This window comes from Anabrus simplex, chromosome 5 (genome assembly GCF_040414725.1).
Source record: "Anabrus simplex isolate iqAnaSimp1 chromosome 5, ASM4041472v1, whole genome shotgun sequence".
Taxonomy (NCBI): Eukaryota; Metazoa; Arthropoda; class Insecta; order Orthoptera; family Tettigoniidae; genus Anabrus; species Anabrus simplex.
In genome coordinates, this window is record NC_090269.1 from 176,122,534 (window position 1) to 176,150,393 (window position 27,860).

Sequence of the window (27,860 nt, forward strand, 5' to 3'; positions counted from 1 at the left end):
CTCAACCCCACCTTAAGCTACTCTATACCTTTCATGTACAACTCAATTCTAATTTTTTTTCCTTTTTCTACTTTTCCAATGATCCATATTGGAAACAAATGAACATCTCAACACTTTACCATCAACATCATTCTGTTCACACTTGCTTCAGCTGAACTGAATTCTAGAAGAGTCTTCAAGTGCTAGTATTTTAGATGTTTGACCTGTTCTTCTGTGAAGTGCATTCTTCAAATTGGACGAAAACTGAGCACTTAGATGAGACATGTGGTTGTGATGAGTATTTAACATCCAAATCTTTACATGTCTTGCACTGAATTTCAACAACACATGACTGCTTCATAAATTTTATCTATAATTCATGTCTTGCCTTAACTGTTATTGTATTTGACTGATAATGGTCTCTAGCATGGCCGAAACTAGTTTCATCAAATACATGTAACTTCTTTTAAAGTTACAACAAATAGTATTGAATAGGTGGAAACCTTTAGCTTTTGTTTTACATTATACTGCTTGATGTCGTCATCCGAGGTAAATCATTTTCATCTCAGAGCCTTCTTTAGTTCACCGAAAATGGTATAATCGCAGGGAGACAGGTCTGGACTGTACAGAGGATGATTGAGGGCCTCCCATTTGAATGTCTGCAAGAGCTCCTTGACTGTGTTTGCTGTGTGAGGCCTTGCATTGTCGTGGAGCAAAATGATCTTGCGGATGACCCATCTTGGTCGTTTCAATTTGATCACTTTGCGAAGGGTGGTCAAGGTTTGTGAGTATTGCTGGGCATTCAATGTTGTCCCATGCTGAAGGAAGTCCATAAGAAAGGGGACCTTTCTGTCAAAGAAGAAGCTGAGCATAACCTTTCCTACACTTGTGGAGACCTTGGACTTTTTGAGTAGTGCATGCTTCCACTGGAGACTTTGTCGTTTTGACTGGGGTTCAAAGTGCTGACACCATGTCTCGTCTCCAGCAACCACTCATGACTGGAACTCATTCCCTTCCTTGGCATAGTGTTGCAGATGTTCAAGAGAGGGTCCCATTCGACACACTTCCTATGCTGGTTCAACACTGTGAGGCACCCACTGAGCGCACTTTTTGCAAAGTTTCAATCAGTCCTTAATGATGGTGTGAACACTTCCGATGCTACTCCAACCTCTGTGGCGATGGTTGCTACATTAACTCGCCGGTCTTGCACAGTGAGGGTATCCACCTGCTGGACAAAGGCATCAGTGTGGTGTTCGAGACCATGCATCATCGGCCGTCGACATCCGACCTTCCCTGAATTGCTTATGCAACGCCTTGACACTTGCAATGGACATGCAGTGCTCTCCAAACAACTGTGCCATTCTTTGATGAATTTCTGTTCCCCACACTCCTTCCGCTATCAGGAAATGCACTACACCCCTCTGTTCTTCTTTTGAAGCCTCCATTTCACTGTTTTCAGCATGACTGAGTGCAGTGGACAGTTGACATGTGCACATTCTCACACTTTCATCATGTGAGTGTGCATCCACGTTTCTCTAGTGGCAAGTTTGGGACTTTGATAATCTTAAAGGGACCGCATCTTCTTCCGTAGCCAATGACATTACGATCCTTTCAACCATTTTCATGTTATAGCCTCTAGCACATTTTTTCTTGAACCAACCTCATAATATTTTAATAAATGATAAGTACTTTTATAAACTCAAGAAAATCAAACTCACTGCTTTTGCCAATGACTCCAGTTCCCAGGATGCCGATGGTCAAATCTTGTATACTCCGTCTAAAGGGGAACAAATCATTCTTTTCCCATTTATGAGCCTTTTGGCTATCATAAAAAGAGAAGAAGCAGCGTTCTCTGTTTACTATGTGGGCAACAACATATTCACTCATCTGATTACCAAAGAAGGAGCCAGAGAAGCGAGTGATGACATATGGCAATCGGGGCTGGAACATACAGACAAAGTGAGAAATCCAGCAGATGTATTCACTTATATAATTCTCAAATAAAGAGCAACAGGAATAAATTATGGCATGGAACTATAAGAAACAGAATTCCAAAACATGTACTAGAAAGCTGAAATTAGGGACATGATCTTTTGCCTAGAGGTGCACCAAGAAAGGATTTTTTCGAAATTCAGCTTCTGCCCTAGATATAGGCCCTCCACCACGATAATATAGGACAATATGTGAAAAAATCAAATTTGTTGTACAAGGACAACATAAAGCTCATTTTAAGTCTTACAATGTGAGGAACAAATCTTGGCGTGTTCCTTCCGGACATTGGAAACCATATTTTGAGGTGCCCTAAAACCAACCATTTTTGAGATATACGGTGTCACAAACCTTTTGGGTCAAATTGAAACATGTGACAGTGGACAAACAACGATTATATTGAGACAGTGAACCAATGGTCAGAAATGCATATTTATTGCATTATGGACATACACAGCGTATCTCGTTTAACAACAACGTAGCTCATAGTAATTGTTCTAAGTGACAACTGCCATCTCAATGCATGTATGCAATGGTGCAAGCAGTTCTGCTGCACTCTCACAAAAATCGTGGGTGTCTGTTATACACCAGAACAGGCAGCGGGTGATATACAGCGTACACTCCTGAAAACCAAACAAACGTACTGTACACAACTTAGCTCATAGCACGTGTCATATGATGACAGTATGCTCAACACTGGCGCATTAACCTAAGCCACACACACACCACTATCTCTCGTGTCAGCTGTCCATTGCATCAGACAAATTGTGATGTGTCCATTGTGAGGTGTGTTACTGTGTACAGTGCAATATGGAACATTACTCATCACAAGAGTTGGTAGACATGCATTTAATGTACAGTGCGGCAGGACGTAGTGCCCGTAAAGCAGCATGAATGTACAGGGAACACTTTCCCAACAGGCATCATCCTTACTGGAAGGAGTTTATCTCTGTGGAGAGATGGAATCGTTTACACCACAGAGAGTCGACCAAGTTTCCCGCCAAAGACATGTCCGAACACCAGAGAATTTAATGTCAGATTGGTAGATAATTCGAAGCATTTAGGATGTGTGTTCTCCCAGGATGGTAATATAGTAAGTGAAATCGAATCAAGGTGCAGTAAAGCTAATGTTGTGAGCTCGCAGCTGCGATCAACAGTAATCTGTAAGACAAAAGTCAGCTTCCGGATGAAACCATCTTTACATCGGTCTGTTTTCAGACCAACTTTGCTTTATGGGAGCGAAAGCTGGGTAGACTCAGGATATCTTATTCATAAGTTAGAAGTAAGAGACATGAAAGTAGCAAGAATGATTGCTGGTTCAAACATGTGGGAACAATGGCAGGACGGTACCCGGAATGAGGAGATAAAGGCTAAGTTAGGAATGAACTTGATGGATGAAGCTGTACGCATAAACTGGCTTTGGTGGTGGGGTCATGTGAGGCGAATGGAGGAGGATAAGTTACCTAGGAGAATAATGGACTCTGTTATGGAGGGTAAGAGAAGTAGAGGGAGACCAAGAAGACGATTGTTAGACTCAGTTTCTAATGATTTAAAGATAAGAGGTATAGAACTAAATGAGGCCACACCATTAGTTGCAAATAGAGGGTTGTGGCGATGTTTAATAAATTCAGAGAGGCTTGCAGACTGAATGCTGAAAGGCACAATGGTCTATGATGATGATGATGTACATGTACATATTTTGTTTTTGTTTTTGAAAAATCAACCTGGGGGAGGGGGGGTTAAATAAGTAAAGGAGTTGAATTCTGTTTATGAGGATACTTATATCTCAGAAACTGAGTATGTTACAGACGTGAAAGTTGGTTGAGCACTTGAGCACTTTAAACGATTCTGGGCCAATAACCTAAAGAACGAGGAACTAATAAACAATACTGACTTCCAATGTGAAGAATTATGTTTGTTACAATATCCACACTGTAATACAATGAACTAAATTGGTAATAAGAAAACAAAGATAAGCTATAACAAGAGAGTGAGACACTACACACAAAGCGGTGTTGAAAGTCAAATACAAAATACAAATGCATGGCGTGTATGATAAATCAAAGTGATGCTGCCAATTTTTGAATCTGAATTGAGCATTTTCTTCAGTCTCCTACTCATGGCTCTTTTGATTTCTTACCTGAGAAATTATACTTATTATATGGTTAGATCTGTGCTGCAATAATCAGTCAAAACACACTTAATCTATCTATATAAAATAACATGCCCTGACTGACTGACTGACTGACTGACTGACTGACTGACTGACTGACTGACTGACTGACTGACTGATTTATCATCGCCAAGCCAAACTGCTGGACATAAAGAAATAAAATTTTGTGTATATATTTATATTAGAGTGTAGGTGCTCTCTAATGGAGGATTGTTTGATATTCCGTTGCTAAGGGGGTGAAAAGGAGGGATGAACTGTTTAAGTCCTGGTTTAACTAAGTGATAGTCTTTGAAAGCTAGCTTGAGGGAAAGGTTTCTAATCTTTAATAATGTAACTTAATTTTTCTAAAAGGTAAATTTCTAACTTCTCATGTAAATTTCAAACTTCTAATGTAAATTTCAAACAAGCCAAAGGAACTGAACGTAATCAGGGAATAGAGAGTGAGCGACCCTTTCGTGTTCCCTATCTACTTAATTTGAGGTGACTATGATTTTGTAACCTTATTCAATTTATAATCTTTGTAACTTAAATATTCTCTCCATCTAGTCACCTCAGTAGCATAGGCCTAGCCTCTGTAACTTCAGGCCGTAAGTCCAAATAGGGTTCTAAACTTTTAATTTCAATTTTCAAGGAGTGCAAGTGTCCGCCTCCTCACCATTTTGATTTTTTGGGCCAGTAGCTTAACCTGTTGTTTTTCAGAAAGGTCCGGTAAAATGGATATTGATACCCCTGGTAAACTCTATTTCATTTTTTATGTAAAAACGTTAGACTGTTGAACATAGAAAACAGTGAATACTGTTTGATTCTGCTAAATATATGTTGTGCCTTTTAATGTGAATTTCTGAAAATAGATTCCTAATTGTAAACTGATAGAGCAAAGACGCTACTCCAATTAATGTAAAGGTTGAACGGTGCCTTTGGAAGGCTGATATGATATAATGTTTGAACAACAGTCTCCTAGATATTTTGTGGGGCAATAGGTGCTTTTGGAAAATTGTATATTTTGAATAATCTGTCTCATTGTTTGTTAAAGAAATTGAGAGTTTTGTCTCTTTGACTAACGTTTTAAAGGAGCAACAATGCTCAGGTGTAAATTGTAATTGGGTGCTTCAAGCTCAACCTGTACATTTGTTATCTGATTACTCTTGAACTCTCCAAAAATATTTTTTCAAGCTTATAATCTAAGGTTCTGTAACTAATTGTTAAGTTGAGATTTTGAAGAAAAACCGAAAAATAGCAGAGAATGAAATATAGCTATAATTTTTTTTTTTTTTTTTGCTAGGGGCTTTACGTCGCACCGACACAGATAGGTCTTATGGCGACGATGGGATAGGAAAGGCCTAGGAGTTGGAAGGAAGCGGCCGTGGCCTTAATTAAGGTACAGCCCCAGCATTTGCCTGGTGTGAAAATGGGAAACCACGGAAAACCATTTTCAGGGCTGCCGATAGTGGGATTCGAACCTACTATCTCCCGGATGCAAGCTCACAGCCGCGCGCCTCTACGCGCACGGCCAACTCGCCCGGTAGCTATAATTTTAAAATTTTAATTAATCTTCTGATTGTCTTATATCGACCCATTCATGCCCGCACCTTCTCCTCTGTGATCCACAAAAGCACGGTAACAAACAGTATTTTGGGTAATTCAGGTGAACTCATAATAGATATCAGGGAATCACTGGACAGGCAGAGGGAATATTTTGAAAATATTCTCAACGTAAAAAAAATATTCCTGGTGTCGTGAACAACCGAGCGCATGGGAGGAGGAAAATGATGTTCATGAAATTACGCTTGAGGAAGTGCAAAAGATGATAAATAAACTCCATTGTCATAAAGCAGCGGGAATAGATGAAATTAGACCTGAAATGGTGAAGTATAGTGGGAAGGCGGGGATGAAATGAAGGGTTCGGGGGAAAAACCAGGTAAGTCACTTTTTCATCGAAATTGAGATATTGGTACAGTCCGCTTCAGAGTGATCATGCGCTTCTATTGAGAGGTCGGAAATGGAAAAAAAGAAGGCGAGTCAGGAGAAATTAGCACTCAAAGTTTCGCTGTTAGGGGAAAGAACTAGGGAAGTCAAGCACAAAAGTTGCTTTTTCTCAAGTTGTACAAATATTGACTCTCCTGCTTTTTTCCCCTGACCCTTCAAAATGGCTTCACAGAGTAATACAATTAGCATACAGTGTTGGTAAGGTATCTTCAGAGTGAACAAAAGCAGGAATTGCACCTGTCTATAAGCAAGGGAACGGGAAGGATTGCAACAACTATCAAGGTATTCTTTGATTAGTATACCAGGCAAAGTATTTACTGGCATCTTGGAAGGGAGGGTGTGATCAGTGGTTGAGAGGAAGTTGGATGAAAACCAGTGTGGTTTCAGACCACAGAGGGGCTGTCAGAGGGCTACAAGAGGAATAGACAGTTATGTCTATGTTTCGTAGATCCAGAGAAAGCATACGACAGGATACCAAGGAAAAAGATGTTCGCCATACTGTGGGACTATGGGATTAAGGGCAGATTATTAAAATCAATCAAAGGCATTTATGTTGACAATTGGGCTGCAGTGAAAATTGATGGTAGAATGAGTTCTTGGTTCAGGATACTTACAGGAGTTAGACAAGACTGTAGTCATTCACATTTAAGGCTGTAATCTTTCGCCTTTGTTGTTCGTAGTTTGCATGGATCATCTGCTGAAATGTAGTAAGCGGTCTGGCCTATGCTGACGACTTGGTCTTAATGGCAGATTGTGCTAAAAAGCCTGAAGTCTAATATCTTGGAACTTGAAAGCAAGTGCAATGAGTATGGTATGAAAATTAGCCTTTTGAAGACTAAATTGATGTCAGTAGGTAAGATATCCAAGAGAATTGAATATCAAATTGGTGATACAAAGCTGGAACAGGTAGATAATTTCAAGTTTTTTTTGCTAGTGGCATTACGTCGCACAGACACAGATGGGTCTTACGTTGACGATGGGATAGGCAAGGCCTAGAATTGGAAGGAAGCATTTGCCTGGTGTGAAAATGGGAAAGCACAGAAAACTATCTTCAGGACTGCCGACAGTGGGATTTGAACCCACTATCTCCCGGATTCAAGCTCACAGGTGCGTGCCCCTAACCGCACGGCCAACCTGCCTGGTAATTTCAAGTATTTAGGATGTGTATTCTCCCAGGATGGTAATATAGTATGTGAGATTGAATCAAGATGCAGTAAAGCTAATGCAGTGAGCTCCCAGTTGTGAACAACAGTATTCTTTTGACACAAGTGTGATAAACAGGTATAACTTGAAAACAATATTCTCTCACCCATGGGTAAATAACACAAGTATTGAGCTCAAATTATTATTATTATTATTATTATTATTATTATTATTATTATTATTATTATTATTATTATTATTATTATTATTATTATTATTATTATTATTATTACTTGCAATGTACATCCAGTTAGTATTAGTATTACCATTATTTACGTAGTCGAATGATTGTATTGTGTGTGAGGTTATGTCATGAAACATGTGCTGTACATAAATATTTATGAGTTCAGTTAATGTAAATACCTGTAAAATAATATTCTATAATTTATTCTTACCTATATATATATAATTTGTAATCCACTACGGTATTTTGAAACACACTGTAACTTCCAGAAAGGCACTAGAACGATGGAGAATATTATGTACATTATAATCTATGTATTAGCTTTCTAGAAGCCTGGACAGGCACATATATAAGAAGACGGTCTTGATGGTAACGACGAGTTATTGTTTAGTAGAGTTATGGTGTAGCAAGAATATACTTGTGACCTCGTGACATGCAGTGGTTGCAGTCTCCATATTGAAGTGACAGGCAGTTGTTTTAAAAATGGTGGCTTTGGTGATGTTCTCGGAGTGAAAAGTTTTGTTTGTAATACTGTGATTAAGGTTATGTGTGAGTTAATGTGTAAATAGATGAGAATAAATAACTGTATCAACTGACAGCATCTCGTGTGCGTCTTTGTGGATACATTAACTGGCGACCGTGACAGGATGTAAAAAATTACGAGCGAATAAGGGTGTAGAGATCAAAATGCAAGTAATACTACAGAATATGTCACTGAAACAGCTCAAAGACGAACTTACCAAGAAGAATCTCCCGATGAAGGGGAAGAAGAAATCGCTACAGGTGTGACTACAGGAAGAACTCGTGGAAAATAAATAGATCCCAAAAAGTTTTCATCGAAGTCAACGAAGATGCCGATGAAACATCAGAAGATGAGGTAAATATTCCCAAAATGTGTTCTAACTTAATGACTATGATGCAGCCACTCAAAGATAAAATCTCAGGTGTTGATTCACGAGTTAACTCCACCTTAACAGAACAGAATGACAAACTTGCTCATCAAATTTCAAAAGTAAATGACAAAATTTCAGACGTAAATGACAAACTTTCAGGCAAAATTTCTCAAGCTAACTCAGTTTTAACCGGACAGATAGCACAAATGTACACACAGGTATACAATGAAGAACAGGGCCTAGAATCAAAAATTTCAACCTTAAATGACGATATTTCATTGCAAATTAGCAACGTCACCAATCGATTAACGCAGCAGATATCGGACATCAGGTCAAAACTGGGACAGGTTGACCAGATCGATAGTAGAGTAAGCCAGCTGGAAGGTGATATCCTGGACCTCAAGAAGGGGGAGGTGATCCAGGTTTCTGGCATAAAACAAGAGGTTGAAGGGAGGATTTCTAACATTAAGGGAAATTCTGAAAGCCGTATATCTGCCGTCGAGGGAAATCTTGGGAGCTGTATTTCTGCTGTTGAAGGAAGGATAGAAAACCAGATTTCGACCATCAAGGGAGATGTACAGAATATAAGGGAAAGCATCCTTCAAGCAGTAGAAAATGGATTGACTCTAACAGGACATACCGCCACACCTCTAACCCCCTCAAACCTAACCGGCAATACAGGACACCTAGACCTGAAGGTGATTATAGAGAGCCTTACAGAATTCCACCGTCGACTGGAGGAGAACCCGACTAGCTTCGTCGAAGGATCGGTCAACCTATCTGGAAGGACTAATTTACCAGAGGACATCTCCGTGCAACTCATCACACCGCGATTAAAGGGGCAAGCCGCTACTTGGTGGAACAACTTGAAGGGTTTAAATCTAAACTGGACGGACTACAAGAGGGAATTCCTCACTAGTTTTAATTCCGAAGGGGTGAAGAGCTCCATGAAGAGGAAGCTACTGACTAAGGCACAACCCACTCGCACGAGAGCTAGCACTTTCGTCCTACAGAAGTACCAACTCTTCAAGCGTCTGCACGCGGAAGAAAGCAAACACACTTACCAGATATCACAGAGCTACTCCACGATAAGATTCGACCCCTAGTGAAAGTATCACAACCCAGATCCTTCGATGATCTACGCAGAATCAATGCCCAGCTGGAACACAAGAGCAAAGCTACAGAAGAGCCCAGCGCAGATAGGAAGTGCTTATTATTTATAAGTTTCATATTCCGTATTGATTGGATTCAATGTAATAGATAAGAAAAATGTTCCACCGATCAATACATTTATTGTGGATGAATTATTACACTAGTACCGGTTTTGACCTATCTTGGCCATCATCAGCTAGCACACAAATTTACGGTCATGGGATAAATTACAAAGAAGTTACTTAAGAGCATCCGGATGTCTGATAAAAAATGGAAGTAAAATATATTGCAGTATGTTGCGTTAAAACAGCTCTGATTAAAAGTAGTGATGGCTAGAATAGACTAAAACCTATTGATTGAGCATGGACATGAGTACATAAACACATTAAAATATATATGCCACATCATAAGACACTAAAAATATATAGCACATTAAACACATTAAAACATGGTATATTTTAAAAACGTCTATTAAAATTTGAGTTCATGTTGCGTTGCATTCATTCTTCAATCCTCTTGTAGTTCTTGTGTTGATTAAGTTGAATATCGAGAATGTTCTATGGTTGATATACTTTGCATTGGTATGTTATAAGAACTCTTGTCAGTAAAATTTGAAAATTAAGTTGATGTAGCAAGATAGGTTTTAATATCAGAGTAGTTGGTGGTGACACTTCTCTCATCTTTGCACGTTATATGGTCGTTATTGTTGTTGCTGTGGAGGTTGTGTACCGATATGTTTGTTGTGGGACAACAAATATCCAAACATATCGGTACACAACCTCCACAGCAACAACAATAACGACCATATAACGTGCATAGACGAGAGAAGTGTCACCACCAACTACTCTGATATTAAAACCTATCTTGCTACATCAACTTAATTTTCAAATTTTACTGACAAGAGTTCTTATAACATACCAATACAAAGTATATCAACCATAGAACATTCTTGATATTCAACTTAATCAACACAAGAACTACAAGAGGATTGAAGAATGAATGCAACGCAACATGAACTCAAATTTTAATAGACGTTTTTAAAATATACCATGTTTTAATGTGTTTAATGTGCTATATATTTTTAGTGTCTTATGATGTGGCATATATATTTTAATGTGTTTATGTACTCATGTCCATGCTCAATCAATAGGTTTTAGTCTATTCTAGCCATCACTACTTTTAATCAGAGCTATTTTAACGCAACATACTGCAATATATTTTACTTCCATTTTTTTATCAGACATCCGGATGCTCTTAAGTAACTTCTTTGTAATTTATCCCATGACCGTAAATTTGTGTGCTAGCTGATGATGGCCAAGATAGGTCGAAACCGGTACTAGTGTAATAATTCATCCACAATAAATGTATTGATCGGTGGAACATTTTTCTTATCTATTACAACGATAGGAAGTGCTACCAGTGTGGAAGAGCGGGACACCTGAAGAACAAGTGCCCAGCCTTGATGTCGGAAAACTAAGTCCGGCGCATTCTGGATTAAGGGGGGATGGGGCTGGGATCAGGAATGCACCTCAAGACCCAACAGACGAACAACCCCGGTCGAGTAGGAGAAGGATTTGTTAGATTGTGAGTAGAACAGACCAACCCCACCCAGCTATCATCTTAAGGATTGGCAATGAGAATTTTCCTGCCAACTCGACAGCCAAGCAAGCCATTCATTTGTCAACGGGACTGTTGCCAGATTACTTCCTCCTATGAAGTGTCACCACATCGGAAGGGTAGTAGGAGCAGCGGATGGGGTAACCCATTACATCCAAGGACAGACTAACCTAATCGCTAAATTCATGAACAAGCCTATTTTAATTGATGTAGCAGTGATTCAGAACCTGATACCTGACATCATATTAGGTCGTGACTTTCTGCTGGAATACAAGTTGATCCTACACTATGCAGCTCACGAAGTCTTTTTGGGAAAAGACAGACGTCTTTGGGTCACCTGGCACAAAGGAAATCTCCAGACTCACAAGGATATGGAAGTCGACGTAAACCTGGGAGATAACAAGTTAACACATCTTTGACCGAGTGAAGAAGAGGAGCTGAGACACACCTTAAAAGACTTTCCGGAAGTCATCACCAATAAAATAGGACGGACTACCATGGTAACGCACACCAATGAATGCAGCTCTTCCTCACCCATCAAGCAACGTCCACATCTAATCAACCCGGATAATCGCAACTTCATCATTCAGAAGATTCAAGAGATGGACGGGCAAGATCTCATTGAACCCTCTACATCCTGTTTGGCTTCACCTATCGTCCTACTGAAGAAGAAGGATGGGGAGTATTCACTTTGTGTGGACTTCCGCAACTTGAACAAGAAGACCGTTGGTGATGCCTACCCCATGCCTGACCAGAAAGACTCACTGAAACAAGTAAGAGGGTCTAGGATTTTCAGCACGCTGGATCTCAACTCCGGATACTGGCAAATGGAGGTAAGGAAAGTTCTAGACCACTGACCACCTTCATGACACCGAGAGGATTGTACCAGTTTGCAGTAATGCTCTTTGGATTGAAGAATGCTCCTGCCACCTTCATGTGAAGGTATTATCAGGATATGTTGGAGATTTTTGCCAAGTGTATCTCGATGACATTCTAATTCACAGCAAGAATTTTCAAAAACACCTTGTACATCTGAGGAAAATGCTGGAACGACTGAAGATTCATGGACTGACTTGCCAACCGGAGAAGTGCCACTTCGCCAAGTCCCGCGTAGAATATCCTGGCCATATCCTAACCTCTGCAGGCTTACAAAGGCAACCAGAGAAGAATCGAGCTATTGAAGAAGCTGAACGTCTGTGGACCAAGCGATAAGTACGTCAGTTCCTTGGCTTGTGTGGATGGTATAGCTGCTTTGTACCACACTTTGAAGAGAAGGCAATACTACTCATCGATCTACTCCATAAGAACCGCCCGTTCCGATGGACCAGCAAGGAAGAGGCAGCATTCCAAAGCATTAAGGCTGCGATACGTAACACTCCCAGTCTAGCACATCCCGACCCTCAACAGAAGATGTGCCTGCAGACAGATGCCAGCGACTCTGGCTTAGGAGCAGTGTTATTCCAGGAGAGGAATGACGGCGGAAGGGACATCATCAAGTAAGCCAGCAGGAAACTATCTCCCACCGAACAACGCTACTGCACTGCCGAGAAGGAAGCCTTAGACGTGGTGTGGGCCATGGGCAAATTCAGAGGCTAATTGGACGGAAGGAAATTCCAGCTCTATACCAATAACGCCGCTCTCAAATGGTTGAACACAGTTTCCGGCTCAAAATCTTAATTCATGTGATAGGCTCTGTTAATCGCAGAATTTGACTTTGATGTGTGTCACGTCCCAGCACCAATGAACATAGGAGCAGACAGCTTATCTAGGCACCCGGCGATGGAAACTGAAGCTAGGAGCACCATTGTCGAGAGGGTGTTCCACAAAAACACCAGACTGAGCCTAAGGAACCTGTCCTTATGACTATCAAGAAGGAACTTGATCTGGGAGTGATCAAACAGTGACAGGAACAAGACAAGCCCTGTAGGACCATGATGCAGTGGATTAGGAGAGAGAACACTGATAGTGGACTTCTCCCGAGGAAATTCAAGATGTGCTACAAGAACTTCCGGGTTAATGGAGGAGTCTTGATGTACAGGTTGCACCTCTCCGACACGCCTGCAGTGGTGGTGATCACCAGACAACACATGACGGACATCCTCGAGAAGTTCCACAACAGTGCTGATGCCAGACATCCAGGAGGCGAAGAGATATATCAGCCTATCTGACGAAGATTTTTCTGGGTCAATATGCGGAAACGGGTGCTACATCTGTGCCTGCACCAAGGCGAGCAACAGGAATGCAGATTCTAGCCAACAAGGAAGATGGCCACAACGCCCGTGGGAGTTCACAGCCATAGACTTGATGGGTCCTTACCCTAGAACACCATGGGGTAAAACAGAACTCCCAGTAATCACTGACCTTTTCACAAGACAGACTGAGGCCTTTCCGATACCTGAAGCCACCACAAGAGCTGAAAAGGATGATACGAGTCCACCTGTTAGACAAAGAACACCGATTGTGGGACCGTAAGATACCACAGTCACTCTTTAATCCGCGACGAGGCATCGACAGTGTCACCAGCTATTCCCCAGTGGAGCTCTTCCTTGGTTGATAGCTATGCGGCAAAGGGGATTGGGAGATTCGTCCACCACCCACTTCAGGTCAAGATGATGCAGCTGTTTCCCTGGCAGAGTGGCAGCAACAGCAGCAGCAGCAGCAGCAGCAGCAGAACATCAAGGAGAGGCAAGCTTTGGCTGAGAAGAGATCCCTTACCCAGGCCAAGACTCAAGATGTCGAAAAGATGCAGATCTTCCTACCAGGCCAACAAGTACTGTGACGTAACCACCCAGTAAGTAATAAGATTGGAGGGTTTCATGCAGGTCTTGAACATAAGTCGGTTGGTCCCATCGAGGTGGATAAACAGCTGGGCCATGGGGTCTACTTACTAAAGACGAACCCTCCTGTCAAGATCCACGCATCGGAGTTGTGGAGAGTCACCCAACCTCTGCACATACAGAGTAAACCTAGAGGAGAGGCTACTATTGACACAGCACCATCTGGTCATCGTGAGAACAACACATCGAATATCATCAAGGAAGAGGCTGGCAACGTGGTAACCCCGACCCCTGATGCGGCACAAGCTGGTCAAGAAGAGGAGAGCACATCCAGCGACATTGAGGAAGAAAGAAGATATAATCTACGTCCAAGGCAACGAGTGTGACGGAGTGTGGAAATTGTTTCAAGTTATAGACGGGATATTGACACGAGTGTGACAAACAGATATAATTGAAAAGGATATTCTCTCAACCATGGGTAAATAATACAAGTATCGAGCTCTAAATATTATTGTACCGGGCGGTACACCTCCACGCCGCTAATTCAAACCTTGCGCCAGTTGAACCCCCCCCCCCCCCCCTTCTGGAAGAAGTCTGAACTTTGTCTTATGTGTTAATTTTCAAGTTATCCTGAAGATGTCACTACTTGGAAATTTTGAAGTTTCTGAACTGTGTTGTTTTCGACGTATTTTTGTTTTGCTTGTAGTAAGAAGTGTGAACATTCTCTTCTAGAGGACACTACTGAAGAACTACAACGGTGCACCCTAGTGCGAAGTGAAAGAACTGTTTTTTTTTCGGAGAAAATTTAATTTCAAAAGTTTGTTCTTTGCTAAATTTCTTTCAGTCATTGTTTAAGTTGGCAATATTAACCCTTTCTTTCCCCTTGCTTTGAATTTAGCCAATCCCGAATTTCTTTAATTAATTTTCCACCAATAATGTGTTTCTTCTTCACCTTGTGTAGGGGTTTTCTTTATCCACCAATAAAATGATTGTGGGCGGGTGTTTTCCTTCCTGAAACGCCTCGAACTTTCTGCGAGAGTATATAAACTGCTGATTTTAGGGTCTCTGCGCCACTTCAGTAACATCTTTCAGTGTGTAAAGTACATAGCAGGGGGCGGGAAGCGCCCCTTCCTTCGGGCAGCAGTTCAACTACAAGGTAATGGCCGATTAATAACTTCTTTTCTTGCTAGCTCAGCAGTTTAACTCTTGGGGCGGGTCCGAAGCTTTTCCACCATGTAACTTTCCCTAAAATGTAAAGAATCTTTGTATTTATTCTATCTTTTAAGCTTCATAGAGAGTGCTTAACCCTCTCGAGCTCCCTCTCATATTGCATTGAGGTGAACTTATTTTCACAACCGTTTCTTCCTTAACGTAATGTAAATTGTTTCCTTCTAAAGTCACCTCTTTAGTATGGGATTAGCCCTTGCATTAACGGCCTAGTGCCAAGTAGGTTTTAAACAAAGTGTATTAGGAGAGCAAGTTCGCCTCCTCTCAAATTGGTATTTTAGAGGCCAGGTAATTAAATTATCTCACTTAATAGGCCTCAGTAGGTTGGGTATCTTTACCCCTGTGTTTATGTCCTTAGAGGACAACTTGAAGGTGGAGTTTGGTGTGGCCTTTGATAGGCTTAACCTTTGAGAGCAGATCGCTCTTTTGAAGTTTGTTACTGCGCGCCTCGAGGAGGCTTTATGATGTAATTGGGAGCAAGTGCTCCTGGGCTTGATTGGGGTCTTCTGCCCCTTTGTTGAATTCTGTATATCGTAAAGTTGGGCTAATTGCTTAAGAATTGTGTGTCTGGCTCTCGGAGCCCCAAATCCTGTAATTGTACATTCTCGATTAGTGGTTTTGCTACTCTGTACCTGCCATTATTGTTATTTCTTGTTTTTTGCTAAGAAAATATAACCTTGTTAAATCTTAAATTCACTTTAATTTCGTAGCCTGAGACCTCTTCACCCCCCGCACATTCTTTCACCTCTAACTACCACGGAAAACTCCGTAACAAGTGGTAGCAGAGCGTGGTTGAATGGGTCTCAATTTAGCCCCTTTTGACGGCTAAACATTGTTTTCTCTGTTGCTGGAAATTTTGATTTTTTTCTTTTTCAAAATTGTTCTGTCATCATGCCCGGCCCTCGCGATGTTCTCCATCTTAACTATTTGCGCAAGGAGGAGTTGATCTATGAATTAACTATTAGAAATGTGCAATCTGGAGGCACGGTTGCAGTAGACACAAACAAGCTTAGAGAGTCCCTTGATTTGCCCATTTCCATCCCCACTTTGGGAGAGAAAGAAATTGACGACTCTCTTTCCACGATCACCGAGAATACTACTGGGCTAGCATCGGTAGTTAGTTTTTTGACGAAAATGATCCTTCTCCTAATCAAATTAAGCGTGTGCAAGCCAGGCTATTTCATTTTTGAAATAGAGTTAACGATCTGTTGTCTCTGAAGTTGAATAACGTTCAGAGGAAGGAAGCTAGTACGTTGCTTGAAAGTATTTCTGAATTATCCAGTAAGGTTACCCAATTGTTAACTGGGGAAGTTCCTCCCAAAATCGATCAACCCACCACGGTGAATGTAGGTAGCGAGGAAGAGCCTCCTAAGGGAGAAGTCAATAGGATAACCGTTGGAGCTCAAACGATCTCTGCCCCATTGGACAACGAGTCTGAACGCCGTGCATCGTTGAATAATGTACGTTCTGAATTAACTTCTTTGCTACTGAAACCTTTACCTACTATGTCACCTGGGTTCAGCAGCTTGCCTCATCCATTGGCAATGTTGCTCAGAGGTATCTCGAAGTTTTCGGTTAACACTACCAGTGAAGTTATTTCTTTCCTAAGGTTTTTAGTTGAATTTCAGAATCATGCCCTTGTTTTTTCTCTTTCTCCATGTCAGATTTTGCAAATCATCTATCCCTATGCAATAGGTATTCTCTCAGACAAAATAGTAAGAGCCATTGCTGAACAGTCATCTATTGAAGATTTTCACGCACACTTGCTTGCAAATTTTATTCCTGCTCGCGCGAGGTCATCTCTGATTCAGAAGTACTATTATCGAGTACAAAGATTGGATGAAAATCTGGCTGATTTCATACAAGACATTAAGTTTTATACTAGGGTGTTTGCTCTTCATTTTCCTGAAGATCAGATTGTACAGGCTATTGTAGAAGGAATTTCACCATCCTATAGGTCATATTTGTGTTTCGCGGCGTGCCCGCAAACCTTCTCTGAACTTGAAGCATTGCCCGCCTCAGCGGAAGGAGTTAGATACGCCGATTCCTTGCGTGTCGCGAAAGAACCCCCGCCTTCTTTTAGTAATACTCGGCCTCCACCTCGCCAATCAGTCACACCTCGTAAATGTTACGCTTGCGGGTCGCCTGACCATCTTCCGAACAAGTGTCCATTGATCAAATCTAGTAGGGCAAATAATGGAGCTGGCTCATCACAAGGCTGTTTTAAATGTGGGGCTTTCTCACATATCGCCAAGAATTGCCCAAATTCAAATAGCACCCCCTCCTGCTCAACTTCTTGTGCAACTTCCACCAATGTCACTAATAATAAGTGACTAGCGGCTTCGGCTGAGTCGACTAATTCTGCTTCCCAAGGCTCAGCCCCTGGCAAACAGGTCGTAAATGCAGGGAACGTTCAGTCTTCAAATTCATCCTTTGAATGCCCCAAAGAGTGTCTTAGGATTGCGGCAGATACCCCCGCACCTGTTCCTCTTCTTAAAATTGAGTTAAATAATGAGCCTATAACAGCTCCATTAGATTCAGGCAGTGTTTGTTCAATTATTTCGGATCAATGGTATTCAAAATTGAAATCGGTTTGTAAACTACCTGACTATGGTTCATCTCCTGTTCAATATGTTTCGGCTAATTCATCTCCATTAGAAATTCTCGGTTCTGTAAATGTCAAAATTCGTATTTTTAAATTTACGTGGAAAATCAAATTGTTTGTGGCTAAGCACTTGTCTTGCCCCATCATATTGGGAGCCGACTTTATTTCTCACACGGGTCTTGTGCTCGATCTTCAGAGTAAGTCCTGCACATTCAAATTTGCTTCCAATTGTAAAATCCCCTTGTTAAAATGTAATTCTGCGTCATGTTCATCTATTTCGCCTACCCAGGATGAGATGTTGTTAGACCTTAGACATCTACCTGAGGAGCAGGCTGATAGTATTCGTAAGTTGTGTCAGTCGTTTCCAGAGGTGTTCTCTGATACTCTTGGTGTTACTGACCTGATCGAATACAAAATTGAGGTCACGGATTCGATTCCTGTCCGTTCTCCACCTTATAGGCTATCTCCACCTAAAATGAAGGCTCTGAAAGAAATCATCGATCAGATGTTGAATGATGGTATTATTAGGCCCTCTAAGTCGGCGTATTCTTCGCCTATTTTTCTAGTCCCGAAACCCCAAGGGGGCTTCAGGCCTGTCATTGATTATAGGGCTCTCAATCGGAAGGTGGTGTTATAATCTGTGCCCCTTCCCGACCTTCACTCTTGTTTTTCATGGTTCCGTAAGGCCAAGTTCTTCACCATCTTGGATTTGAATCAGGCCTACAATCAAATTCCCCTAGCGGAAGAGTCTAAACATCTTACAGCGTTTGCCACGGATTGGAATTTGTATGAATACAACCGCGTGCCTTTCGGGCTCCCCACGGGAGCAGCTGTACTCACTAGGCTGCTAGATAGGGTCTTCTCCGACATCAAATTTGAGTACTTGTATCACTACTTGGATGATGTCGTCGTATTTTCGGAGACTTTTGAAGAACATCTAGATCATCTGCGAGAAGTTCTTAATCGCCTTCGTAAGGCTGGGTTAACTGTTAAGTTGTCCAAGGTTGCCTTTGCGAAGCCCTCTATGTCATTCCTAGGGCATATTGTGTCACCTGATGGTGTTGCCGTCGATCATTCTAGAACACAGGCCATCCGTGATTTTAAACCTCCCAAGGACATTAAAGGTATCGCCAGGTTCATTGGTATGGTGAATTTCTTCAGGAAGTTTATTCCTAACTTCGCTAATAGAGCGGCGCACTTAAACCTCCTTCGTAGGAAAGGCATCAAATTCGAGTGGGGACCTTCTCAACAAGCCGCTTTTGAAGATCTTAAATTAGCTCTCTGTAATGCCCCTGTCCTTGCTATGCCTGATTTCTCAAAGAAATTCGTCGTCCAAACCGACGCGTCATCGTCGGCGGTAGCTGCAGTCCTTCTTCAAGAGACTGAACTAGGGAGGCGACCCATCGCCTATGCATCTAGGACTCTATCGGCTCAAGAAGCCAAGTATTCCATCTATGAGCTCGAAGGTTTGGCAGTCTTATTTGCCTTAGAAAAGTTCCGTCTCTATCTGGAACATGTCAAATTCGACCTGGAGACAGATAATCAAGCCTTAAGCTGGGTCTTAGGTAGGCCGCGTCGTACTGGTCGTATAGCCCGTTGGGCCATCCGTATTTCGGCCTTCCAATTCGATGTCAGGCATATCCGAGGTACCGAAAATGTTGTTGCGATGGACTCAGCCGTATGTTTTCCAACGAGGTCGAGACCCATGATCCGGTCGATAGTCCTTCACCTCCCGAGTCCATGCTATCTGATGTTAATGCCATCTTAACAGATGCTCCCATGCTCTTTAGGGATATCGAGAAATACCAACGTGAAGATCCGACGCTGGCTCCGATAATGGAAACCCTTTCTTCTGGGGAACATGTCGTCCCTTATGTTCTGAGGAATGGTGTTTTATGTTGCCCATCAAGGCATGATAAGATGATGAAGGTTGTCGTTCCAGCTGTTCTTGTACCTATGATCTTCAAGTACTATCATGAGACCACATTAGGGGGGCATCTTGGAATCTTTAAAACTTGTGAAAAGATTCGTGAAAGGTTCATCTGGAAGGGTATGGACGGTGAAATCCGTGAACTAGTAAAAGCTTGTAAATCTTGTTTGCTTAGTAAACCAACCATGTCCACCAAGGTAGGCCTTCTGTCTTCGCATCAAGCGTCGCGCCCCATGGAACGCCTGTATATTGATTATGTAGGACCCTTCCCCCAGTCAAAGGGAAATGCCAACAAGGTCATCTTTGTATGCGTAGATGGTTTTACAAGATTTTCCTGGTTATTTCCGACTAAGCTGGCTACCGCTCAGTCCACCATTACTTGCCTAAATTCTATTTTTGCTTCTTTTGGTCCATGCCAATATATTGTGTCTGATAATGCTAAGGCGTTTACATCAAATCTTTTTCATAAATTCTGTTTTGACTTGTCCATCTCTCATGTGACGACTTCTGCTTATTACCCTCAACCATCTCTGGCTGAACGGGTTAATCATAATCTCAGGTCCGCGCTTATTGCCTATCATCATGAAGATCATTCTAGGTGGGACACGTCCCTGCATTGGTTAGCTTTTGCTTTGAATTCGGCAGTTCATGAATCTCACAAGTTTACTCCAGCTTCTTTGATGTTTAAGTTCGTTCCCAACACGCCGCTCTCTAACCTCTGGTCTCTGAGTGACATTCTACCCGAGACAATAGATCCGGATAATATCAAAGATCTTTGGAAGAAAGCTAAAGCCAATCTTAAGGTGTCTCATGAAAAGGTTAGGGAAAGATATGATCGTGGACGGAGACCCACCAATTTGAAGGTAGGTGACCAGGTGATGGTCAAGAACTTTGTTCCCGCGGGCAAGCTTGCCCCCAGATTTCATGGGCCGTGTATCATTCTCGATTTCCTTACGCCGGTTACGTTGTTATTAAGTAATCCAGCCACCGAGAGGATATTTAGGGTTCACCTGTCACAGGTGACACCGGTGTAATTTCTGTGTTAACTTGCTTCATATTATTTTGAAAGAAATAGGAAGGTTATATTTTTTTTTCTCTGAGAGGTTTCACTTTTAGGCCTTCTGCCCTTGCAATCTGTTTCCTTTAAGCGTAATTATTTTTTGTAAACCTCCCCCGATCAGTTGAACTGCCATCCTGTCCTTGCCACGGCCATTACCACGCTCCCGTCTCCTGCTCCACACACACAGTGGCTTATAAAATGCCATGGATATCTGCACGCCACTGGCCCCTCAACCTCTCCACAAAGCCTGTGCCCTCAAAAAAAAAAAAAAAAATGATGATGGTCCAACAAAATTCTGCCGCCGAGCTTTAATGTTTCAGTGCCCCCGCAGCCGCGCGGCGCCGTGCCGCGACTGGGATAGAGGAAGAGCCCCCTCTACTCCAGCGAGGACGACAGGTGCACGGCGAGCCGGAGCCCTCCTCCCGGCCAAGGCTGATGTGCGGCGCACAACCTGTAACTGGCCCGCGACCTGCATGTTCACCGCGGGCGCGGCATGCTTCAACACCACTGCTCCTCTCATAGTGCGGGCGAGCGGTATCTCAGGGTACTTGAGGGGTCCGAGTGGCCGCCTTCGGACACAAGCTGCAACGGCTGGTCTGGCCATCCAACTTAATCAACATCGAAATATTTAATCAACTACATGGACATTTACTATCAGCAATTACTACACTTGGGAATTCAACAGCAATATCTGGTGGACTTAGTAGATTTTTTTTTCCTCAACTTCAAAAACTAATATTTTCCTTCTGAATTCAACTTCTACAAACATAAAGACATTACTTCAACAGTTACTACAAGAATTTTGAAACTGGATCAGAATAAACTTAGAAAATTTTTATAAATTCTTCTGCAATTAATCTCCATATCAACATCATAACTTGGACCTTGTTTTTAACGAATTTCATGTGTCACCCCTGGAGGGACTTTTGGGGGGGGGGGGAGGTCTGTACCGGGCGGTACACCTCCACGCCGCTAATTCAAACCTTGCGCCAGTTGAAACCCCCCGCCCCCCTTCTGGAAGAAGTCTGAACTTTGTCTTATGTGTTAATTTTCAAGTTATCCTGAAGATGTCACTACTTGGAAATTTTGAAGTTTCTGAACTGTGTTGTTTTCGACGTATTTTTGTTTTGCTTGTAGTAAGAAGTGTGAACATTCTCTTCTAGAGGACACTACTGAAGAACTACAACGGTGCACCCTAGTGCGAAGTGAAAGAACTGTTTTTTTTCGGAGAAAATTTAATTTCAAAAGTTTGTTCTTTGCTAAATTTCTTTCAGTCATTGTTTAAGTTGGCAATATTAACCCTTTCTTTCCCCTTGTTTTGAATTTAGCCAATCCCGAATTTCTTTAATTAATTTTCCACCAATAATGTGTTTCTTCTTCACCTTGTGTAGGGGTTTTCTTTATCCACCAATAAAATGATTGTGGGCGGGTGTTTTCCTTCCTGAAACGCCTCGAACTTTCTGCGAGAGTATATAAACTGCTGATTTTAGGGTCTCTGCGCCACTTCAGTAACATCTTTCAGTGTGTAAAGTACATAGCAGGGGGCGGGAAGCGCCTCTTCCTTCAGGCAGCAGTTCAACTACAAGGTAATGGCCGATTAATAACTTCTTTTCTTGCTAGCTCAGCAGTTTAACTCTCGGGGCGGGTCCGAAGCTTTTCCCCCATGTAACTTTCCCTAAAATGTAAAGAATCTTTGTATTTATTCTATCTTTTAAGCTTCATAGAGAGTGCTTAACCCTCTCGAGCTCCCTCTCATATTGCATTGAGGTGAACTTATTTTCACAACCGTTTCTTCCTTAACGTAATGTAAATTGTTTCCTTCTAAAGCCACCTCTTTATTATGGGATTAGCCCTTGCATTAACGGCCTAGTGCCAAGTAGGTTTTAAACAAAGTGTATTAGGAGCGCAAGTTCGCCTCCTCTCAAATTGGTATTTTAGAGGCCAGGTAATTAAATTTTCTCACTTAATAGGCCTCAGTAGGTTGGGTATCTTTACCCCTGTGTTTATGTCCTTAGAGGACAACTTGAAGGTGGAGTTTGGTGTGGCCTTTGATAGGCTTAACCTTTGAGAGCAGATCGCTCTTTTGAAGTTTGTTTCTGCGCGCCTCGAGGAGGCTTTATGATGTAATTGGGAGCAAGTGCTCCTGGGCTTGATTGGGGTCTTCTGTCCCATTGTTGAATTCTGTATATCGTAAAGTTGGGCTAATTGCTCAAGAATTGTGTGTCTGGCTCTCGGAGCCCCAAATCCTGTAATTGTACATTCTCGATTAGTGGTTTTGCTACTCTGTACCTGCCATTATTGTTATTTCTTGTTTTTTGCTAAGAAAATATAACCTTGTTAAATCTTAAATTCACTTTAATTTCGTAGCCTGAGACCTGTTCACCCCCCGCACCTTCTTTCACCTCTAACTACCACGGAAAACTCCGTAGCAATTATTATTATTATTATGACTTGTAATGTACATATATTTAGTATTAGTATTATTATCATTTACGTAATCGAATGATCGTATTCTGTGTGAGGTTATGTGATGAAACATGTGCTGTACATAAATATTTATGAGTTCAGTTAATGTAAATACCTGTAAAATAATATTCTATAATTTATTCTTACCTGTATATCGTCCCTACTCTGGCAAACTAGCGAATCTGCAAATTGTCAAAAGGTTAGAGGAGCTGAAAGAAGTTGTGATTACTCATGTCAAATCAATTTTTATATTTAATTATTGGTTTCATGTGTTAGGCATAAGGAACGAGTTGCAGATGTGAGACTTTGTCAGAGGGTAGACAATATTTAAACAATAAAATCTACACCAAAACTTCAGAAGTACAGATTCCCTAGTTTGTCACTATCGCTAGTTTGCCAGAGTGGGGACGATATATAATTTGTAATCCACTGCGGTATTTTGAAACACACTGTATCTTCCAGAAAGGCACCAGAACTACATTATAATCTATGTATTAGGCACTCTAGAATTTTCAAGAAGGTGCTTTTTTTGTAACGTAGCTTTCTAGAAGCCTGGCCAGGCACATATATAAGGAGATGGTCTTGATGGTAACGACGAGTTATTGTTTAGTAGAGTTATGGTGCAGCAAGAATATACTTGTGTCCTCGTGACATGCAGTGGTTGCAGTCTCCATATTGAAGTGACAGGCAGTTGTTTTAAAAATGGCGGCTTTGTTGATGTTCTCGGAGTGAAGTGTTTTGTTTGTGATACTGTGATTAAGGTTATGTGTGTGTTAATTTGTAAATAGATATGAATAAGTAATTGAACCAACAGACAGCATCTTGTGTGCATCTTTGTGGATACATTACTGTAAGAAGAAAGTCAGCCCCTGGATGAAACTATCTTTACATCGGTCTGTTTTCAGACCAACTTTGCTTTACGGGAGCGAAAGCTGGGTGGACTCAGGATATCTTATTCATAAGTTAGATGTAACAGACATGAAAGTAGCAAGAATGATTGCTGGTACAAACAGGTGGGAATAAGAGCAGGAGGGTACTCAGAATGAGGAGATAAAGGCTAAGTTAGGAATGAACTCGATGGATGAAGCTGTACACATGAACCAGCTTTGGTGGGGGGGTCATGTGAGGCGAATGGAGGAGGATAGGTTACCTAGGAGAATAATGGACTCTGTTATGGAGGGTAAGAGAAGTAGAGGGAGACCAAGACGACGATGGTTAGATTCAGTTTCTAACGATTTAAAGATAAGAGGTATAGAACTAAATGAGGACACAGCACTAGTTGCAAATAGAGGACTGTGGCGATGTTTAGTAAATTCAAGGAGGCTTACAGACTGAATGCTCAAGGCATAACGGTCTATAAAGATGATGTATGATGATGTACGTTTTGTTTTTTAGGTTTTTGGAAAATCAACTTGGGGGTAAAAATAAGTAAAGGAGTTGAATTCTGTTTATGAGTATACTTATATCTCAGAAACTGAGGATGTTACAGACGTGAAAGTTGGTTTTTGAATCTCCTTTAAAAATAAAGAAACATGTATTTATTGTTTTTGGAAAGTCTACTTAAGGGGAGAGAGGGCTGGAAAGAAGAGGAGAAGAAGTTGAAACTTTTCATGAGGATACATATTTCTCAAAAAGATGTTACAGACGTGAAAACTAGTATTTGGAATCTCTATTAAAAATAAAGAAACACTTATTTCTTGGGGGGAGGGGGAGGAGAATCAACTTAAGGGGGTGAAAGAATTGAATAAGTGGTTGAATTTTTCAACCTAGTATGGTATATCTACAGTATATGTCAAAAACGTAACATGTTAGAGACGTGAAACTTAGTATTTGGAAAGCCCTTTAAAAATACAGGAACTTGTTTCATTTTCAGAAAAGGCAGTTAACGGGGGTGAAAAGAAGGGAATTTCTTTTTTTCGACTTGAGGGAAGACTGTTTCTTACATGTACAGTTCTATGTCGCACGGTCTCTTAGCCCCAAAAGGCAATACCCCAAACAAGGTTTACAAAGAGTTTCTGGGGTAAATGAAATTAAATATTTCAGTGAGTTTTTATGCATTAGGGATTTTTAGATAATGTCTTAGTACAGTACCGAGAAACGATTACTTTTATCAGATTATGAAATCCACATGAGCAAAGACACGGGTAACTGCTAGTCTATATATATATATATATATATAAAATAACATGTCCTGACTGATTGACTGACTGATTCATCAGATGATACAGATGTTGATTCCCATAGGGAATGTGAAATATTTGTCCCAAATGAGTAAATTTATAATACCAATATAGTTGGTCCGTTATTGGACATTATAAATTTTCCAGCTAACTAATTCCTGGTTGCCAGCGTTTTGCCCCAGTGTGCTAAGTTGGGCTCATCAGTTGGTAAATAGCACACCTACTGAGACGCATGACTAGTGCATACCATGGAGGACACTGATTAGGCTACTTGGAGCCACCGGCAGCGCCCATGCACTAGCTATGTATGTTCAGTCCGTCAGCGATGCTGCTGGTGGGATCCTCAACAGCTCTGCCATCAGCTGTCATAGATGGCCTAGGCATCACTGAAGAGGCGTACTAGGGAAATGAGGAGTGAGGTAGTTTCCTGTTGCTTTCCTCATCGAGCCGGAGTTGCTATTACATATCAGTCTGCCAAGCCCACTGAAATGCATGCACCAACCGACCCTATGAGCAACATTTCAGGGACTGGCTGAATAAGGATTGGCATTACTAGCATCGCTCATACCTCAGTCACTTTCATATTGTCAAAGCCAAAGATAAGACAGAGACAGATCTATGAAAGTAACAAAATTGCTCTAGCCTATACCAGAAGACATAGTGCACTGTAAACACAAGGTCCTGCCAGCAAAGGCATATGCACTAGTTAGGTGTGCTATTTACCAACTGATGAGTCCAACTTAGCATACTGGGGCGAAACGCTGGCAACCAGGAATGAGTTAGCTGGAAAATTTATAATGTCCAATAACAGACCAACTATATTGGTATTATAAATTTACTCATTTGGGACAAATATTTCACGTTCCCTATGGGAATGAACATCTGTATCATCTGATGGCCAGGCAGGCATCAATTTTTGAAAATGAGACAAAGTCTCTCATAGTACATTGGCACTGCCGGTGGCTCCAAGTAGCCTACGCAGTGGCCTCCACGGTATGCACTAGCCATTCGTCTTGGTAGGAGTGCTATTTACCAACTGGTGAGCCCAACTTAGCACACTGGGGCGAAATGCTGGCAACCAGGAATGAGTTAGCTGGAAAATTTATAATGTCCAATAACAGACCAACTATATTGGTATTATAAATTTCCTCATTTGGGACAAATATTTCACGTTCCCTATGGGAATCAACATCTGTATCATCTGATGGCCAGGCAGGCATCAATTGTTAAAAATGAGACAAAGTCTCTCATAGTACATTGGCACTGCCGGTGGCTCCAAGTAGCCTACGCAGTGGCCTCCACGGTATGCACTAGCCATTCGTCTTGGTAGGAGTGCTATTTACCAACTGGTGAGCCCAACTTAGCACACTGGGGCGAAATGCTGGCAACCAGGAATGAGTTAGCTCGAAAATTTATAACGTCCAATAACAGACCAACTATAATGGTATTATGATTCATCATCGCCGAGCCAAAACTACTGGACATAAAAAAGTGAAATTTTGAGGATACATTTATATTGTAGTGTAGGTGCTCACTAAGGGAGGATTTTTGGATATTCCATCACTAAGGGGGTGAAAAGGGGGGTGAATTTTTAAATGAGTATATCTATATCTCAAAAACTTAAAAGTTTACAGTCGTAAAAATTGGTATTTGGAATCTCCTTTAAAAATAAAGAAACACATACTTTTTGTTTTTGGAAAATTCCATTAAGAGGGGTGAAAAAATGTGAAAAATTGGTTGAATACCTTTTATGATGATACTTATATCTCAAAAACTGAGGATGTTACAGACATGAAAATTGGTATTTGGAATCTCCTTAAAAATGAAGATACATGTATTTTTTGTTTTTGGAAAATACAATTAATGGGGCATCAACAATATCTACATATATCTCAGAAACATAATATTTTTTTTTGCTAGTGGCTTTATGTCGCACCAACACAGATAGATCTTATGGCGACAATGGGATAGGAAAGGTCTAGGAGTTGGAAGGAAGCGGCCGTGGCCTTAATTAAGGTACAGCCCCAGCATTTGCCTGGTGTCAAAATGGGAAACCACGGAAAATCATCTTCAGGCATGCCGACAGTGGGATTCGAACCCAATATCTCCGGGATGCAAGCTCACAGCCGCGTGCCCCAAACCGCATGGTGAACTCGCCCGGTACATAACATGTTACAGACCTGAAAATTGGTATTTGAAATCTCCTGCAGAAGTAAAGAAACATAGGCCTAGATAATCTGTTTTCGGAAATTCTACTTATGGGGAACTGAAAAAAGGGGATGAATTTTGAAAATGAGCATATCTACAGAACGTCTCAAAAAACATGTTACAGCTGTGAAAATTGGTATTTTAATCTCTTTTGAAAATAATGAAAAAAGGTTTTTATTTTTGGAAAAACCACTTAAGGGAAAGGGGAAAATAGGACTGAAAAGGTGGTTG

The 27,860-nt window shown here is 41.3% G+C and overlaps 1 protein-coding gene across 1 annotated transcript in view; it reads right to left on the reverse strand.

Annotated features, from left to right (window-relative positions):
* LOC136873883 (glyoxylate/hydroxypyruvate reductase A) overlaps positions 1 to 27,860 on the reverse strand; it is a 310,829-nt gene that overhangs the window by 151,333 nt on the left and 131,636 nt on the right. The window contains exon 4 of the mRNA XM_067147188.2: positions 1,698 to 1,920. Coding sequence (XP_067003289.1) covers positions 1,698 to 1,920 — 223 coding nt within the window. The remainder of the gene's footprint in view (positions 1 to 1,697; positions 1,921 to 27,860) is intronic.